We start from the raw sequence: 19,757 nt of genomic DNA on the forward strand, positions 1-19,757 counted from the left end.
TGTGTGACTTTAATGATGTTATTGCATCATGCACACTGGAGGGCCTATTTACACTGCAGGTGTTAGATAACTCTTGACCCATTTTTGTGACTCGCAAGCATCCCAGAGCTGCCCTGTTCCCAATTCAATCAAAAAACAATCCCTTTCACCTCTGGAGGCCTCCAAACATCAGTTTTGTGTTATAACATACTGCAGGCACGCCTGTCCCCACAACTTAATTCAAAAACTAAAAGGGAACTTCTATCCGCTTCCAGTTTTGATTTTGAATCCCCCTAAACCAATATTTCCTGGCCTGGTATGGATATGTGCAGTTTCTGGTCATAAATAAAGGGAACACATGTGTACATTATGGCATAATTTCCCTAACCTGGAGCCTTTGGGATATGTTGGGCTACAGCTGTCATCTTTTCCAGCCAACATAAAGTTGCAGTCCAACATATCTGAAGCACACTATACCAGGAAAGAGTGATTTGGTGCATGTCTGATGTTAAAATATTTGGAAAAGATTATCAGTAAAGGAACAAGCTCCTGTTCCAAATATTTTAAAAGGTGACTCACCAAGTTTTACTTGTGGGCTCGCTTCACAGTTGATAGGCCTATGGACATTATGCACTAACATTTAAAATCAGCCATTAGGTAGATTCTGTTTTTCATAACAGAGTCATTTTAGTCAGTTCTAAACACACCTGATCAACCAGTGAAGCAGATATATTCTTTCTTCTCCAAATGAGGATCTGTACATCCCAACCACAGCTTTATTGCATGTGAAAACAAAGCAGAAATGTAGCTGGAGAGTAGTGGCTTTCTCCCTGCCTTAAAAGGTGATGGAGTTCATCACATTGGCTTTGCTCCTATGATAGATGCAGGATGTAACTTTAAGAAGGTGGATATCGCATTTCCCCATCACCAAGGAGTACACACCCTGTTTGCATCTTGGGCTTTTGCTGCATCTTTTCAAGAATGGGAAAATTCTGTTCTTGAAAAGATGCGGGAGGAGCCCAGAGAAGCCCAGGTTACAAACAGGCTGTGTACTCCCCAGTGACAGGGAAATGTGACCAGATCCGCTTTCTTAAAGTTACATCCTGTGTCTATCGCTGGAGCAAAGCCAATGTGATAAATTCTGATGTCATACTGCTTCAGTTCTCTTCCCGCAGGAGACAGTTGTAAAAATGCATCTTGTTTCCAGCTAGAAAAATGGATCGACAAAAGATACCCTTTTACAAATATCTCCTGCAGGAAGAGAACTGAAGCACTATGCCACAGAGAAAGCCACTACTCTCCGGCTCTATTTCCTCTTTGTTTTCTTGTGTAATAAGACTCTAAGTATGAAGGGGCCTGCAAGAAGGCTTGCTCAGTTTTACTGTGACTTGACACATACACAGCATTTTCAGCATTTGCTGAAATATGTTTTAAATTATAGCTTTATTTTGTGGATCCTGCTACCTCTGCAATCCTAAAATACACCTATTTGGAAAGCAACTATTAAAATAAATTTGGCCTTCTAAACCTACATGCTGAGGAGTGAGGAGTACAATTCAAGGGCTGTCACCAGCAGGATACGTATTAAAATTTTAAATTTACACTCATAACTGATAAATGGAACAAGGAAGTAGAGGAAAAACTGTCCACATTCTAGTCATCTGTAGAGAAACAAAAATTAAGAAGCTGGAAGTATTTATTATATGGACATTAGAGGGCACTCTTTATCCACCAAATTCTCCATTTCTTTTTCCTTTTGTTAGTTTCAGCAATCATTCAAATGTTGATGTGGGTACTCATTATAGGTCAAATGCTTTCCCAAAATAATAATTTGAGACCAACAATATTCATATATGAGGAAGATTGTCTTTATTAAGTAAATTAAGCGAGTTGAAGGGTGAATTGCTATTCTCTCACACAAACTAATCAGAATCACATATAACTTTTAATGGAGATAGTTGGCATCCAAAGACTACACCAGAGAAATCAGGGTAAGTGTCAAACACTGGCAAAGTGTGATACCTTCTGTTTAGTTCTCCCTGTGCATGAGTATCTTCTGAAGGTTCCTTTTTATTTGGTTATTTGAATGTTGCCATATCTATAATTAGATCATATGTCTAGATCATCTATTAGATCGTGTGTGTGTGTGTGTGTGTGTGTGTGTGTGTGTGTGTATAATTAAAATATTTCTATCTATCTTCTTTCTATCCTGACCTACAACACAAGAACTCAGGATGGTGTTCAAGGAAGATCAATGTAAAGAGTTTAAAACAATTTAAAACAGTAACATATATTTTAAATAGACTAAAACATATTAATTATGATGAATATGTTAAAAACAGGTTTAAAAGATTAAAACTGCCCTCTCCCACATCTTCACACAAGATATTAACTTCACTGGTGGGACACAGAAGAGGGCTCCCTCAGCAGAATTTAATCCATGGGCAGGTACATATAGGGAAAGATACTACAAGTATCAAGGTCCCAAGCCATTTATTTAACCCAGAGATAAACCAGAACACTGTTTTACTTTCATGTTAAATATAGGTCTCTCCTAGATCTAAAACATGCAAGTCCAAGGGAGGTGTGAGAAGTAAACATACACCCCCCACACAAATTTATTACTAAATTATGCAAGATTCCCAATTGCACAAAATTTTTCACTTAGCCTTGAGCTTTTTGAAGTTTGACTGCTGTCACTTACTACTTTGTGTTTTTCATTTTTGACAGATGAATTTGCAAATACTGCAAAATTCCACAAAGAGGCGCATAGTCTAAATTTCAGGCATAACATTTAAGCTGCTATTCAGTGAAATTAAGCACAGAGAGAGTGTATGCCTACAGCATAGGTAATACTTCATGTTTGGCATATGTGCTCCCAAGCAATTATAATAAAATTGAAAATTTAGCTACCAGGCTCTAAAATGCATCTGCATTAGAACACCTGCTTCAGAGCAGTCATCTGTCTCTGTCATGCACAGTGAACCATTTGACTGTCAAAATAATGATATGTACTATTAAGAGGCCATTTTCTAGATGCCATGTCTCTTAAATTGATGTCAAGCTCTCTGATGGATTGTCTGAGGAGGAACAAATTTCATTCCTCAGTATGGGACCACTATAAGCCATTTAATATCTTGTAGCACAGCACATTTCTTTCTCAACATTTACAAAATAAAAAGGGTGATTCTTAATGGGGAAACAAGGGAATAAGGATAAGGGAATAGTGCTCTTCTTTCTGAATTCACAGAGGTCTTTGAAGGTGGCAGAGTGTTGTTCCATCAGCGTATTTACATGGAGGTCTGGGACAGATACACAGCAGGTAAACAGTAGTTATTGGTTTTGTAAGACATGGTTCGGGAGAGCTTCATAGTTCATAGTGAGTTAATCCACTGACTCAACAGTGACTGGCAGGCAGGTAGCAGCAGGAGGAGATTAAGTAGTACACATCAGGAGGGTCAAGGCAACTAGCTGGGTGATAGTATGAGGGAACATTCCAATTGTCCCCCTTGTGGCCAGTATGTGGCTGTTAAGAGTCAGGGTGTGGAAGTTGCATCCAGGTGCCAACTGGCAACTGTTGCACAGTTGGGGGGGGGGAATTTCACAAGGTGACTTCCTTGCACAGTGTCAGAAAAAGTAGTTATGCCATAACTCCCAGATCTAGTAGCACAACATAATTCAGGATACCACCAAGGGTTTACTGTGCTACTTCACTTAATTAAGTGATAACACAAAGGTAGCTCTCAACACATTCATTCTATCTTCTTATCATCTGCAAATATTTTTCACACACACATACACACACGCCCCAACATCTGAATGGGCTCTTCTGTACATAATACCTTAAAACTTTTATTGAGACCTTTTTTTCTTTCTTCTTTCTGAGTATTACTCAGATTTTACTGAAGAAAATAACGGTATTGTGTTGTGCTCACTCTTCTTACTTTTATGTAAGCCTTCAAACAAAAGTGTCCCCAACATGAAATCTAGAGATTTGGGAAGATGCAATGAACTAGTTTCCAAATCTGAATCATTGGTGCATGTTTTCGGGTTGCAAATCCAGTTCTGTTATATAGAAGAGTGGTCAGATGTGAAGGGACAACAGTAAAGTGCCAAATATCACCACCACCATTTTTACAACTATTTTTGGAGTTTAATTGCCTTCTCACTGCGTCATGCTGCTATATATTACTGGCAGCTTATGCCTGGGGTGGGGAGAGAAAAGATTCCATCCCTTTTTCAGTTCATTCCTTGACTGATTATCCCTATTCAATTATTCTCCCTCCTTTGGTGATTACTACTGCATGAAGGGGAGAGCAAGTATGAGTCCATCATCCTCATCCTTTCCCTCATGTCCTATCTCCATCCTTCTAGTCTTCTACATGTTGGGGGGAGGGTGTACTTCTGCAATGGAGAAGTTTCTTTCTACTCAAGTAGGTTTGTTCCATAATTTAAAACCTTTATATTCCTGGGGTGGTAAATTGTGTGTGAAACATATTCATGTAGAAAAGATTGACTGCTGCAGACATTTGATCCCCAACATATGGATATGGCTACAGGGATGGCAATATGGTTGTGGAGGAGGCATGGAGGCGGGCCATCTTGTTCATCATTGCTCTCCCTTCACATGATGCAAACTGCATGGAGTTGGGGGGGGGGGCAGGAGAGAAAAATAACTGAATAAATCTAATTACGGGGACTTAATGAGAAGGTTTTACTCATCCTGTTTGTGATATAACTTTTTTCTTCACTGTTCTTTAAACGTGGCTTCCCTTTGCAACTTATTTTTTAAACTGTTCATTTGGACACAAGCTCAAGTTTAAATTCTGATTCTTGGACAGAGACAAAAGGGTCTTCTTGTTAAACTGCACTGATTTTCCACCAAATGAAATTGGGTGTTTTAAATACATATAGCACATAATGAAACTGAAAATGTTGCAATGAGTCAAGACCCAGCGCAATCAACAATTATATAATTTGCATTGTCCAGCACTGGACTGCAGTATGGAAATCAGCATCCAAAATAGTGGTGAGAATTAAAAAAAAAAAGCTAACAGCATAAGTCCACACTGCATGAAAAACACCTACAATTCTGCTAGCAAAAGCGCTCTACCCAAAGCATCTAAAATCACTGAGAGAGCAGCCCAGTAATTAATTAACTACATTGTACACAGAAAGTTGAGAGTCAATACAAACACACACTACACAACTTAATGGCAGAAGGCAGAGAAGGCTTTTACTGAAAGCTCATGCAAAACAGGGGCTGCCTCTAATGACAAGAAGCTGCCACAGCATTACCTTCAGGCTACTGTCCATCTGTTGGACTCTTACCTTTTTGACGTCTCTGACAAGATGATACAAAGTGTTGGATGGTCCATGTCTCTGAAAATGATCAACAACAGAAAAATCAAGCTATTCTGATCTCTCTCAAGTAAGTTCTTCGAAACAAAGCAAAAGATACGTCAAATCCCTCAACTTTTTATGTATGGCTGCTTAATACCCCAACCTCCAGCAAACAAACTACAGATATCATGACAATTTCTTACTTTATCAGTATTTTACAATAAAACCCTGGTTATACTGCAATGGACCCTTCTCATCTGCAGGAGTTCAGTTCCAGGACCCCCCGCAGATGGGAAAAAACACATTCACCCATATTATTCAATGGGTGGCAAGGTATGAACATCCATATCAGCATGCATACATTGACACTGTATAATGTGAGGTGTAGCAATCCATGTGTGGCCGAGTCTGTAGATCACTAGCCTACTGGTATATATATATTTAAACTACATTTTTTCAGCAGGTGGTGGCCATATTCCAAGTAAGGCCAATGACTGAATAGAATCTGCAGTTTTGTGACACTATGCAACATAAAATTGGTCAGTAGCAAACAGTTGAAATTGATTCTTGTAAACATGCCCTTGGAAGTCAAAAATGAAATAGATTCTCAGTTCTGTGTAGTGCTAGTATCAGAGTCTGGAACTGGGTTTTGAAAATGAACGCCCTTGGTTTGGAAAAAAAACATTATGAATTGAAGTGAAGCCTTCCTGTAACCAGAAACCTGAAAAATCCAAAATCAATACTTTTTTTCAGTATGATAGCCCAAGCTGATGCCACATGGAAATAAACATATGCAACGTATTGCTGGAAAATGTTCCACATGAGATGTTGCCAGATGAGATGAAATGCAGGTAACTTAATTTTCACTGCCGCAAATCTCAAAGCCATGGTTCAGAGTTTACCAGGCAACCAAAATATCTGCAGAATGGGAGAGCAATAGACATGCATCCTTACTATCATGATGTTTAATCACCAAGAGGCATATTTCTGTAAATTTTAATACTATGATACAAGTTTTCATGTGTTCTGGTTTCTGAATCTTTGTGGCAGCCACTTAGAGGCTTTACATTTGGTTTGGGCAAAGAGCCACCTTCCAGTGCCCACTTCCAATTCTCTTCCTGATTTCACACTCCAGAAAAAAAAATGCTGTAAAATTTATTTCCCTCCATCCCTAGAGGCCTCCAGGAGTGATCGTTTTGTACTAGAATAGAGCATGCAGCCTTCCGACCACCCCAAGCATTCAAACTGCAACCATTTTGAGTTCTGATTTTTAATTATTTTCCTTCCATTGTTATACTTGGTGGGCCTATAGTGGGTTCCTAACCCCCGGATCATTTGAAGTTGCCCACCTCTGCTGCACATAAAATGATCCCACTTCATAATTCTTTTTCGTTAAAAAAATGTATGTGTAAGTAATTGTGTGTAAGTATGAACAGACTGGTGAATGTAGTACCTCTATAATACTTTAGGCATGTGGTTCTGTTCCCTTCCTCACTGTGGGATAAAAACTGATGCCAATTTTTGACCATCTTTGCAGCTCCAGAGAGGACTTCTTCCAATACAAGTACAACATAAAGGTAAGTACAACATTTACCTTTATCCTAAAAAATGTATGTCTTTGACAGAAGTGGCTAGAAGTATTGCCACCCTGTAACTTTTAAACTATCTATTTTAAGACCAGACAATTCATGGCGAAATTTTCACAACAGAAATGACAAAAAGCAGAGTTACCTGTTACAATGAGAGCAAATTATTAACAGTATTCTAACTATAAAACTGTGTAGCTGACAGGCCCTTATGCTTGTCTTTTCAGAAAATTACATTTTGATAACTCTTATAGGGTCCAAACAAAGATCAATTAGTGACTCATAGTGAGCACTCCCTAAAGAATGCTTTAAGGCAACCACAATATTAACTAATTTTATAAAGAGTTTGTTGGATGAATTTCTGTGCACCATTCTAATGCCTGAAGGAAGGTGAAACAAACAAACAGAAAATTTGTTTTAGCTTGGCCCTACCGTATTGTACAATTCCTCTAGTCTGGAGATGGTGAGAAAACGGTGCATGCTTACTCCATTCTCTATGAGCAATTTCACAAAATCCACTCTGTCCAATACCAGGGCATCCAACATTGCTTGTTCAAGGGACCCCACCTGAAAAGGAAAAAAAACTCAGTCAGATTGTTTGCATGACCCCAGTCACTAGAGGGATTCAGATGGAAACTGAGCTTTAGCACTTAAAGGATCTGGCATAGGAATGGGAGATTCCAGTTTAACTGTGCACATTTATGTAATACTTTTTCATTAAAACTAATCAAAAAGGGTATGTTAGTTTAATTTTTCTGTACTCGTTTCAGACATATATCCTGTTTGAGGTGGCATAACCTGAAATATTTACTGTATCCTCTAAGTGCCATAGGCATTTTGTTCCCCCATCCTCAATTCTTTTTTCTAATAATCCCTGGTATATAATTTGTTTTTTCCACTTTTACTGCACTTGAGCACATTTTCACTTGGTGAATTACTGTTGCTAAAAGATCTGCATGATCAGTGCAAATTCCATAACCCTCTCTCCCTCCCTATGATATATCCTCCAACTGTCATGATTGGGGAGTACATCCCAGATTAATTCTCTGTCAACATACTTTTTTCAGCTGCTTTTAAATTTGCTTAGTTTCTCTCTACTCTTCCAGTTTCTCCCTATTTGTCTTCAGGTTACTTCAATTGCTACCAAATGAGCAAAATGCAACAGTAATTTGCACTCAATTAATTTTGCAGAAAGGAGGGGAGATGAGGGGCAGAATCATGCCTTTCCCAATTGTCTTAGGCAAAAGCAAACTGCTACAGCCATCCTAGCTAATTCCTCATTAATAACTTTAGATATCTCACCCACACTTTAGTGCTGTTTTGCCACATTTGTCTAGTTTTGAACTGAAATATTAGACGGTATGATGGCATTTTACACTAACTTACACTGGCCCGAAACAGACAAGCCAAAAGAAGTGGCTTCCAGCCACATAGGGGATGTGGCATTCAGATGATGCACACCCTCAAAGCAGCCAGAAGCTGTTCCAAAGCTGCTCCGAGGCAGCAGAAGCCAGACTTTTCAGGAGTGGATTAAATCCACTCCTAAAGGGTCCCATTTGGGACTGCAGTGGCAGCCTGCTTTGGGTGCAGGTCATCCAGTTGCTGCAATCCTGGCACTATCGGCACTGGAGAGGCCAGAAGCCACTCCTTCTAGGTCCTCTGCTTCAGCCCACTGAAAACCATTTGACAATTCATTGCTCATTGGAGGTCTACTTTGGAAAATCCTCACAATATGCTTTGTTTTTCACTACCCTGAATAATGTTATCCAAAAGCTTTCAAACCTTACTCCTCACTTCTGCCTGCATACCCTTTATCAATACACATTAAAATACAGAGATCCCAAATACTACAGCTTACTAAACACTATTCTGAAAACCTACTCACATACCCTGCTTCTTCTTTGACTAGCTACTAATTTTTAACAGAATATGGTTTATGTTATCATGTTTGATATGTTCACGCAGACGCCTTTGTGAGAAGCAGTTTGGAAAGTTGAACTATATGATGTCTACCTGGTGTTTTCCATCTAAATTCCTTGCTAACATACTGAAAAATCCCACAAGTTCATAAAGCAGAATTTCTCAGTGGTTACAATTTCAAATAAAAATACATTTACAGTACTTAAAAAAAAAGAAAAGAAAAAAGTCAATCTGATTCACTTGCAGCAAGTCTTGTTCTTCTCTATATTTGAATCATTTTGGCTTTAATAAAGCTTTATTTCAATTGACCTGGACAGACATTAACCTAACTGGCTGTGAGTTTTCCAGCTTCCTATTGAAATTTCTTTTTCAAAATAGGTGTTACATTAGCTACTTACAAAAGAAGCAAGAAGGCTGGTTTAGTGACAACTAGCATCTCTTTTTACAATGAGAACATGTGCTATCCTGATGTTTTATCTCCTGTTTTTACAGAAGGTAGATTCTTGACCTGTTGTGCAGAACTTTCATGCGGCCAATAGATGGCAATATTTCCTTTAGGAAGACTTAACAGAGTGTCATTTCAGTTAAGGTGTTAAAACTTGTTTACCTCTCTTGACTCAATATTCTGGAAACCCTCTTTTATGATTATGAAACAATTACCCCCCCCTACATATTATATTCAATATTATGCTCAAAGTTGTGTAGATACAGTACCGGCCACTGTTGCCCATAAATAAAAATCTGGCTGCGTGCGATGTCTACTCTGTTCCAGGCTAATGCCAAACTCAGTTGATCTGGAGCAGAGGCATTGGCTCCTATACAAAGAGACAGGGAGTAATAAACACATTTTATTAAATAATAGGCAATGAAATACATATTCAAGGGATGTTGAGGGGAGGCAAATACATTATGCTTATAAAGAGGTAATTTACATGAACAATGTTCATGGCTTTAAAAACATCACAAAATGAAATGTGAATAAATTTGGACTCTTAACATTCATCTCTTTATTTCGGAAGTCTCAATTTAGTAATGAGAAATCATAGAATCATAGAGTTGGAAGAGTCCACAAGGCCATCCAGTCCAACCCCATGCGATGCAGGAAGAAACAATCAAAGCACACCCAACAGATGGCCATTCAGTCTGTTTAAAATCCTCCAAAGAAGGAGGCTCCATTCCACTCCAAGGCAGTGTATTCCACTGTTGAACCACTCTTACCACCAGGAACTTCTTCCCAATGTTTAGGTGGAATCTCTTTCCCTGTACGGTAGTTTGAACCCATTGCTCCAGGTCATATTCTTTGGAGTTGCAGAAAACAAGCTTGCTCCATTTTCAAGATATTTAAACTTGGCTATCATGTCACCTCTTAACCATCTCTTCTCCAGGCTAAACATAACCAGTTCTCTAAGCTGTTCCTCACAAGGCATGGTTTCCAGACCTAATGAGGAATCTCGTTAGAACATACCAGTTCAGATTTTTTTTGCCTAATATTTGCATTTTCAAAGCAATTCCCATAATATATTTTCATGTACTAGTTTCACAAATGCACACTTCTTAGTTTGCACTTTACCTTAATATGCATATTATGGACATATTTGTTTGTCTGGAGAGTTATATGGTAAATTCAAAGAAGCACAATGATCAAGGATAACAATGGCATTTCACTTTGCATACTGTTTTGGGAAGTGTGAATTAGGTAGGCTTGCACCAAAACGTGAACTGTAAAAGTTTCTTCCTCATCCCTAACTTTGAAGGTTTGAACTAGACTGAGAACCAAGATACTTGGAATTCCTCACTTATCTATCTATTCCTTCCCAAGATAAAAAGCATATAGCAAATCAGTGAAGGCTGAAGTAAATAGTGTTCTCTTTTCACAAAATTAAAAGCCATGTCACCTAATCCTTTCTCCTTCACTAGCATAGGTTCTTAAAGGGGCATGTGTGTGAGTGCACCATTCTATTGGTATACCAAAACACCATAGTAATTTTCTTTACTAGCAAAGCTAAGAGTTTGGATCACAGAATTTGGCTAAATCACTGAATGTGGAAACTGGCAACTTCCCCTTATGTTTTTACTTCTACTATCCCAACACAATTAAAAAACCCTACTAAAAGTGCAATAATGCTACTTTTTGGCTTACAGCTCCCAGAATCTCTGGCCATCAAGACCACTAGGAAATTCTGGGACCAATAGTCTAAAAAAGGATCATTTCCAAAGTATGTATAAAGTCTGGGTCTGAAGTTCCATGAAGAAAAAGCCTATTGGAAATGTAGAAAAAATATTTCAGGTTAAAAGGGATCAAAAAGTGAAATCAAATGAAAGATGACAAGAGTGTTGATGTGGATACAGTATCAGTCATTGCACAGTAATGAGACTATGTTAAATATCCAGCATTTCCAAAGCAATTATGTTTCTTCAGTGGGCTGTATAAAAGAGATGAACTGCCAAGCCACAAAGTATGTGCTTGCATGCAATTAAAAAAAAAATTAAATGAACATAACTTAAGAAAAATAAAGAAAAGAAACAAAGGAATAGCCTAGTTTGTCTGCTACAGCTAAAAAAATGCTAAAAGTATATTCCCCCAATATTTTTACATTATTATTATTATTATTATTATTATTATTTATTAACCTTTATTTATAAAGTGCTGTAAATTTGCACACAGTTTAAGTACAAAATTTATCTGATGTATATTTAAACTTTTAAATATTTAAGCTTTACATGGCACTTCATGGCCATTTGGCCCCCTTCCATGCCCATGCGTGTGGATTAACTCTTAATGCATCCAATGAAGCCCATGAAATTGTAAGGCATAATACATTTGTTAGTCTTTCAAGTGGTAAAATGTTCTTTATTATAAAGGGGGAAATGCAATGTAAAAATATCAGCAGAGGGAAGCATTAATTTGCTTTTTAGACTACAGCTTTCAGAATGCCCCAGCCAGCATGGACTGAAGTCCAAAATGCATCTTCTCCAAGCTCTGGTATATTATAATGATTATGTATCAAGGAGCTACAATTAATCTGTCTATCCAGCCATTCCATTTACACCCTCTTTTCTTCCCAATTGCTTGAGGAGCATGCATGCCTCTCCTCTCCATTTCACCACATAGCAACTCTGTGTGATATGTTGGTAGTGACTCAGAAAAGGTCACTCCATCACTTCATGGCTGAGTGGGGATTTGAACACAGGGTTTCTGATTCCTAGTCCAGCATTTAAGCACTTCACCACATTGGATCCTAGTACAAGCTAGTACAGACAAACTAGTACAGCTGAAACCTCAATCTTCCTTTTGCTGAAACACTGGTCTAAACCTGAAACTCTGGAATACTTGAAGCAATTGCAATGATAATCTGAAGGGGAATGCCAAGAAATTTCTTTAGAGAGAACATCATTGGAATTAAAAGCAAGAAATGTCCATGAACTGGCATTTAAAGATGCAATTTATGTAACAGGAAAAAAATGTCCTCATCAGATTTTAATCAGAAGCTGGTATTTCTAAACAAACAAAACAACCTGTTAAAGAAATGTACCAGCACAGCACAGACATCTTTATTTTCTTGCACGCACGACTCTATGATATATAGGTTAAAGCAAGATTTTTTCAGATATCATCTCTACATTATTTTGCTTCTTCATATTAAAATATAAATTCTATTGGACACAAGGCCCTTTGGTTTCTTGTTCCATGTTCCCTTTAGATTTCAAGAGGAACGAAACTTGATCAAGGCAGAAAAATTGCTCTGAGAATTATCACGTGGTTTCTGTGTTGTTGCTAGGATACCCCCTTCATTTGTCTATCTGAGTTAGAATGCTGCCTTTTCCATCCTGTGACTTCTAGATGGATTTACATCACACTACGGTTACATCAGAGCAAAGCAAAATCACTGGTGTATCTTTCTGTTTCAGTAGCTGGACACTATGGGTACATCTGAGTCAGAATCCTGGCTTAATCCACAATACATGTGAAATTTCTGTCATTCATTTTCTCTGACGATTCATGATTTGAAGGGGGGAATCCTACCCTGCAAAAGCAAGGAATAAACAGTAGTTTTGGGCATTTATACTATCAAGGTAAGTTGGATTCAAATTAGTTTTGTCTAGGATAGAAGATGTAAAGTATAACTCATCACTCATTTATCAACCATAGCAAATATATCCTGCCTTTTTACCAGCATGCATATATATATATATATATATATGCAGTAAGAAGATATAGACATATAGCACAAAGAATCCTGTGCAACATTCTTTTAAGACGGATTTTTTTTTTTAAAGAAAATCAAAACAGTGAAAGAGGCTAATACTCAAGAGTTGCCTCTCAAGCAGCCTCCACACCTGTTAACAGCCATCTGTCAGCCAATTTATCTGCTGGTCTTTTTCAGATCAAACCCTTCCACCTGTTTTTCCCTTGTGCAATGCTATGGTATGTGCGTGGGAGAAGGCCTGATGTCTTTCCTGCTTTAGGCAAGTTTAACAGAACTTGCATTTACAAAGTGTCCACCTCTCAATGAAACATAATATGCTATGCTAATTCCCACATTTTCATTTCAAATCAAATGTAATAATCATTTCATGGTTGACACTCACTGCCCTATGAGCTGGAGAACAGGAGCAACATTGTTTAGCAGCTGCTGGACGGATGCTTTCTGAGCCATGAATCATGGCACATTTACAAGCTAGAAAGAACGCAGAGCCATCCGGTTCAGGTAAGCTTGGCAATATGCTTCACTGAACACAACAATGGAACGGAAATGAACATATATCACCCAGTGTGTTTCCTTCACGATATTAACAGCTCAGACACTACAAAGGATTTCAGCAGCTCTTCAAGTCTATTGGGGGATTGACTAATAAAGGTACTGAAAAATGAGTAAGTCATCTGCTGCTGGAATGGCAACCTTCTTGTGAACCAGGTGACCCTAGTATCTACCCCACTACTCCATGAGGCCAATACCTTACACTGACACATAGCTCTACATTTGCAAGCCTACATGCTCCCATCCCCTGGCCACTGTCAAGACCCAGGAGGGAATCCTACTGCTCTTTCCTACAGAGGGAGAAGAGAGGGAGTGTAGGCAATTCAGACCATGAAGAACCAGCTGGTCTCAGCCTGGTTTTGGGAACAAAAATGGGGGTGCACTGTGTACCTGCCTTTCTCATGCCCCAGGAGCTCAGAGGAACCAGATCTTTATGCTCTGAGTTGCCCCCCCACTGACTTCTCCACTGCTAAGTAACAGTAGCAGGGGTTCTCCCTGAGGCTTGACAGTTGCCAGATGTGAAAGGCATACAAATTACACATGACCAGCACAATCCTATGCAAATTTCTTTAACAGTAAACATTACAAACTTCAGTATACACCCAGATAAGGGCCATGTTAATAGAACTGCAGGGAATTCCAACTGTTTGGTTTTGAAGACCTCAAATGACCCTTGGTAGCTATGAGTTGAGCTACTGAAAACTAAAGCCATAAAAACCTTGAAGAAAAAGATGCTATCAATCAGTAAGTTATTGTACTTATGCCCTGCTTTTTCCTTCGAAACCTAGGATTAAAAGGTTTAAGGATTAAAATGGTATTAAACTCACAGTAGAGTTACAACCATTTAAAACACTAAAAATATAGAATAAAATAGCATATCCCACATAAAAACAGAAAGTGTTTTATGTGTAAATCAATCAATTTCCAAACACCTGGTGGAAGAGAAAGAAAGGACTGCAATGAGGGTATTAGCCTAGCCTTCCTAGGAAGGGAGTTCCAGGATCTGGGAGGAGCTACAGAGAAGGCCCTTTCTTTCATTCCCCATCCCACCAAATGTCCCTGTGAAGATGTTGGTATCAAGACAGGCACCTCCCTTAGAAAAACTCAGCATTTGAGAAGGTTCATATGGAATGCTATGATCCACTAGAACCAAGAGTGGAGTCAATTTCACAAGTTGCTTGAGTTGAAAACATATCATATGAAGCCCTTTGTAGTACAAAATGCAGTCGGGGCCCATTTACACTACGTTATAAACAGGTTTGCAAACCAGTTTAAATTGGGGTTGATCACACTTGCGCTGGGTTTTCCTGACCCGAATTCAGGGGGGCAGGCAGTGCAAATCCTCCTTAACCAAGGTTTTTTTTTTGAGATGGGGATTTCAGAGGTTCTTTTCAAAAGAATCTGTTTATTTGAAAGAGCCACCAATGGGAGCTTGTAGAACCCATTCGGAGCATCTTGTCACCTCTGCTCTCCATCCTCTTCCTCTCCCTCCTGCTGCCACTGCTCTTGCTCTTCCTCCTGTCTCTTCATTTTGCCCCTGCCATGGCATCTGTTGTCCCTCCTCTTCCTCTGCCCCCCCCCCGCACCTACCCTAGATCTCCCTTACTCCTCTTGATCTCTTTTCTTCCTCCTCATCTAACCCCCGCACCTGCCCTGGCTCTGCCTTTCTCTTCTCTCTTCCTCCTCTTCTGCCCCCACCGTCATGACTGCCAGGATCGAATCTCTCCATGGCATTTTACCCATTCCCAGGTGTGAACAAGAATGGGAGGAAAATAGAGGCTGCTGCATGCATAGTGTAGCTAGAAGATTACTTGCCACATTGCTTTGTAAATGCCTGCTTTTGATATAGTACTGGGATGCTTGAAAAAACAGAGAACTATTGAATTACTCAACCCCCCCCCCCTTTATCAGTCAGTGAGAACTTATGAACAATCTTCATGGAATAATAATCAGTTTAATATTCAGGCTGAGAAGGTATTCTAGAGTCAGCACATACACAGAAACAGATTTATAACTGTAACAATATAGACACCTCCCCTTTCCATATCCATATCGATATCCCAAACAGTTATTTTCTAATTTGTCTGATGAAGTAGGGTATAGTCTGTAAAAGCTCCTTAAAATGCAGAAGATTAATATAGCTGTTCCTTTGAGAATTGTCCCAGGATATGTACTTCTGAAATCCAGATGGATGGTTTTCATGTCTGGAAGATGGGTTTGACTCACATTCTGGATATCTAGAGCAGTCAATCCTCCATTAAACCCACATGGACAACGAGGGTAGCTGCTTTGCAGAACTTGACTCATAACCATGTCACTCATGTGCCATCATGACAATGACAATGAAAGATAATTATGTGATCTAAGATTTCTCTTTTCAAGGTTAAAGCAGGATAGCATGGAAATTGCTATTTTAAATATATTGTCTTTAATTGTCAGTTTAAATAATTTTGGAATAGAACAGACAATGAAAGACTTAAAGCCTTATCACATTTCAAAAGTAAACAATATGGAGTAGCAGAGAAGCAGCTTTTTGCTTACTTCTCCACATACCATCTACGCACTTCCATTCTCTTCCCAAGGGAGACATCATAAAAGCATGCCTTTTGCCAAAGGGATTTTTCTAGTGCAATACAGACACACATTTATGTGCCATCTTCCTTGGGAAAAGAATGGAAGTGCTTCAAGGGCATGCAGAGAGCTAAGCAGAAAGCCACTTCTCTGCTACTCTGTCTCATCTTACTTTTGTAATGCAATAAGGCTCTTAGTCATATTGGCCTACCAAAGTTCCCCTCTATTCCCAGAACCTAATTATTTTTCTTCTAGTAATTCCATGGCTGCTAACTGAACAATTTTGGTATTAAAAAGTTTTATTTAAAGAAGAATTTCAGAAGTCTAAAGAAAAACATTAATATTGTTTTCAGTATGATTTTAGCTGCAGAAGGTCAGCAACACAAAGATGAAGATAGCAATGCTGAATCCAGAGAATAAGCATCCTGAGACTTTTTCACATAATAAAACATTTTTTGTTGTGTATTATTATGTACTTCAAAGGAGTTAAGACTTTTAATTCATTGGAACAAACAAGAGTAAAAGAACATCAGGAACCAACAGAGAATAGAACACAGGACATATTGTCCTTATTTGCTACACACAAAAATACTTTATATGTAAAGATAAATATACAAAGATAAATGTTGAAAGGTGTTGCACAAAGTACATAGGAATCTAAAAGCTGAATCTGTCTTTTATACATCTGAAATGAATGTATCAATTGTTAATCTACCAAAACTGGAGCAAAAACTAGACAATATAATTTTTTCTAACAATGTAGAGAAGAAATATTAACATTCAGGATTGGAATACTGAACTAATTTGGGAGAGGGAGTATATATTTTAATTTTCTTATTTTGAATAAAGTGTTTCTTTTGTTCTCTCTATTTTACAAACTGTAGATTATGTATAATTATCCAAATGTTAATGCCACATACACTTCAAAATGTTCTTTGGAAACTTTGCCATATAGTCTAGTGGTTCTAAAACATTAGTTTGGGACTTCAACTCCCAGCATTTCTGACCACTGGTTATGCAGGCTGGGATGTCTGGGGGTTAAAGTCCAAAACTTCCAGAGGATTAAAAATTGGGCAACAGTGACTATAGTTAGGACAGATACATGTATTAACTGAAAAGTAAAAACTTAGATCATTGGCTGCATTTATGACGCAATCTAAACATTTTAAAGCACAAATATAAGCCATAATTTTCTGGACTATAACTAATTGCCAACACACAGAGTAGCTGGGTGACTATTTTAGATTTTATACCTTGCACACCCGTGACTTCATGAGCACAGAGATACATTCCATCAATGAAGGTAACTTTCACACTGCCACTCTGTTCACAGTGCTGTGGCCAGGTGAGCCTCTCTATACCTAGGACATTACTAACCACAGCTTTTAAACTGTGATTACACTGGGAAAGTAGTGGTTTTGGCAATACTCATTTCATGATGCTGCCTCCAACCCATAGATGCCCTGTACCCAACCCATCCTTTTTCATTGATGGAGGAAATCCATGAATGACTTGACAATTGCGCAAGTCCCCAGATACAAAATGTTGCTCCTGGGGCAGTTGCACAATTGTTGTCAGTATCTGTCAACACTGTCCCCCTCCCTCTCACTATTCCAAAGTACCCTGATTACTGTTACTTAATTTTTCTATTTCTTTTCTTTCTATTTTTTTTTAAAAAAACCTTTTTAGACTTTAGTCATGGCACCAGAACTCCAGAATTGCCTGAAAAAGCAAAAAATCAACTCCACCCATTAAAGTCATGATGGATAGGGAATAAGGCAGGAAGATAGATTAAGGGAGAGGTCAGCAGGAGAGCCAGAGGGGAGCAGCAGCCCTGGTCACACAATTGAGAGAGATGTGGTGATGGTTGCCTTGAAAGTGGTATGTTGCCTTTTGTAGTAATGGTTACCTTGAAAGTGGTATGTTACTATTTTGTTACTGCTGTGAGAACAGGGTTTGTGTGGAAGTGTTCTTAGATAGACCAGTCATCTGATGTCAAACTGCTTTGGCTCTATTAGTTATACTAGTATGGTAGAGCCTATCAGCATCGTAAACCTGCTAACACAACCTTCAAAAACGCAAAGTTATTGAGCTGGCAGATTAAAACTCTATAGAGATATATAGACTATGGTCCAAAACACATTGCAGAAATAACCCAGTTTGACACAGCTTTAACTGCCCTGGTTCAGTGTTAGGGAATTCTGGGAACTGTAGCTTTGTGAGACATTTATTTTTTTAAAAAAATATTTTTATTAATACATTTATCCAACATTTAATATCTAATAACAAACTGCAGCAGTCACACATTAATACAAGCACTGGCATACATTTAGCTACAACTAACAATACAAACTAACAATAAATCATCAATTTACTGAATTAAATTATCATAGATACTTCCTTCAGAGTTACAGTATCTCATTATTCATTAACTATATACAGTTTTCCTTAATCCTGTATTAATCCTAAGTACATTTCATTAATCACAAATCATACTGTGGTTAAAAGAGGCAGCAGATAGAAAATTGAAAGTGGAGTCTTATCTAATGGTTTTCCAATATAATTTATATGTCAAACACAGAGCCTGAACCCTCAGTCTGTTCCCATCACCATCCTTTCAGAAAGGAAAAGAGCTATGATAATGGAGGATTTAGGGTGATAGTAGTTCTAGTAACAACTGGCCACTTAAAGTTGGTGCAGAACTGGAAAACGTAGGATGAAAACATATTAAAGAGAGACAGAAAAATGAATCTAATTTGATATAGACTTGCTTGGTAGAAAACTCTTACCTTTCAACAAAGCTGTTAAGATAGCCAGATCAATGTCTTGATGTCCTTCTGATCCCATGCGAAACACTGTAATCTGAAATGCAAAAATCAGTGGTATTTTTGGAGATAGTTTTCTCCCCAAGTATACTTAAAAAGATGAACAGAATGCCACAAGGTCAATGTATAAAATATATCTATTCCTCTATATTTCAGATCTTGGAAAAGTTACTTTGGAGTTTATCACACTGGGGCTAATTTCGGCATTGAAGAGAGATTAAAGCTCATTTAAAGTGCAAATAAAGCGAAAATGGTAATTGTGCAAATAATTATCCCATGCAATTGTGCAAATAAAGTGGTATTGAAAATGCATTGTCACTAAAGGATGGTTAAAGAAGGGTCCAAAGTAAAAATGATATCGAAATTCTATAACCTGATTTTGAAATTTGAATTGGAAGACGAGACCATTAAAGAGTATATGATTAGGTGGGCAAGAGACTTAAAGAGGAATATAATGCTGGAACAATGGGAATTGACATGGAAAAGACGGATTAAGTACACTAAAAATGTTGAAATCAGAGAAAATTGTTATAAATCAATTTTTAGATGGTACTTAACACCGTATAAGATTTCAAAAATATATAAGGAAACAAGGGGTACATGTTGGAAGTGTCAAAAGGACTTAGGTACGTACTTGCATAGTTGGTGGGGATGTGAGAAGGCACAACATTATTGGAAACAAATTCATGGAGAAATGAAGAAAATATTTAAGTTCAATATTCGTGCGGACCCGATGATGTATCTATTAAATATAATAGAAGACCCATCGATGG

The 19,757-nt window shown here is 38.1% G+C and overlaps 1 protein-coding gene across 4 annotated transcripts in view; it reads right to left on the minus strand.

Annotated features, from left to right (window-relative positions):
* LOC121922110 (transient receptor potential cation channel subfamily M member 3) overlaps positions 1-19,757 on the minus strand; it is a 459,242-nt gene that overhangs the window by 46,099 nt on the left and 393,386 nt on the right. For all 4 annotated transcript variants that reach the window (XM_042451065.1, XM_042451064.1, XM_042451067.1 and 1 more), the window contains exons 9-12: positions 18,949-19,021; positions 9,543-9,643; positions 7,341-7,475; positions 5,311-5,361 (exon numbers count right to left, since the gene is read on the minus strand). In XM_042451065.1, the coding sequence (XP_042306999.1) occupies positions 5,311-5,361; positions 7,341-7,475; positions 9,543-9,643; positions 18,949-19,021 (360 nt within the window). The remainder of the gene's footprint in view (positions 1-5,310; positions 5,362-7,340; positions 7,476-9,542; positions 9,644-18,948; positions 19,022-19,757) is intronic.

This window comes from Sceloporus undulatus, chromosome 2 (assembly GCF_019175285.1).
Source record: "Sceloporus undulatus isolate JIND9_A2432 ecotype Alabama chromosome 2, SceUnd_v1.1, whole genome shotgun sequence".
Lineage (NCBI taxonomy): Eukaryota > Metazoa > Chordata > Lepidosauria > Squamata > Phrynosomatidae > Sceloporus > Sceloporus undulatus.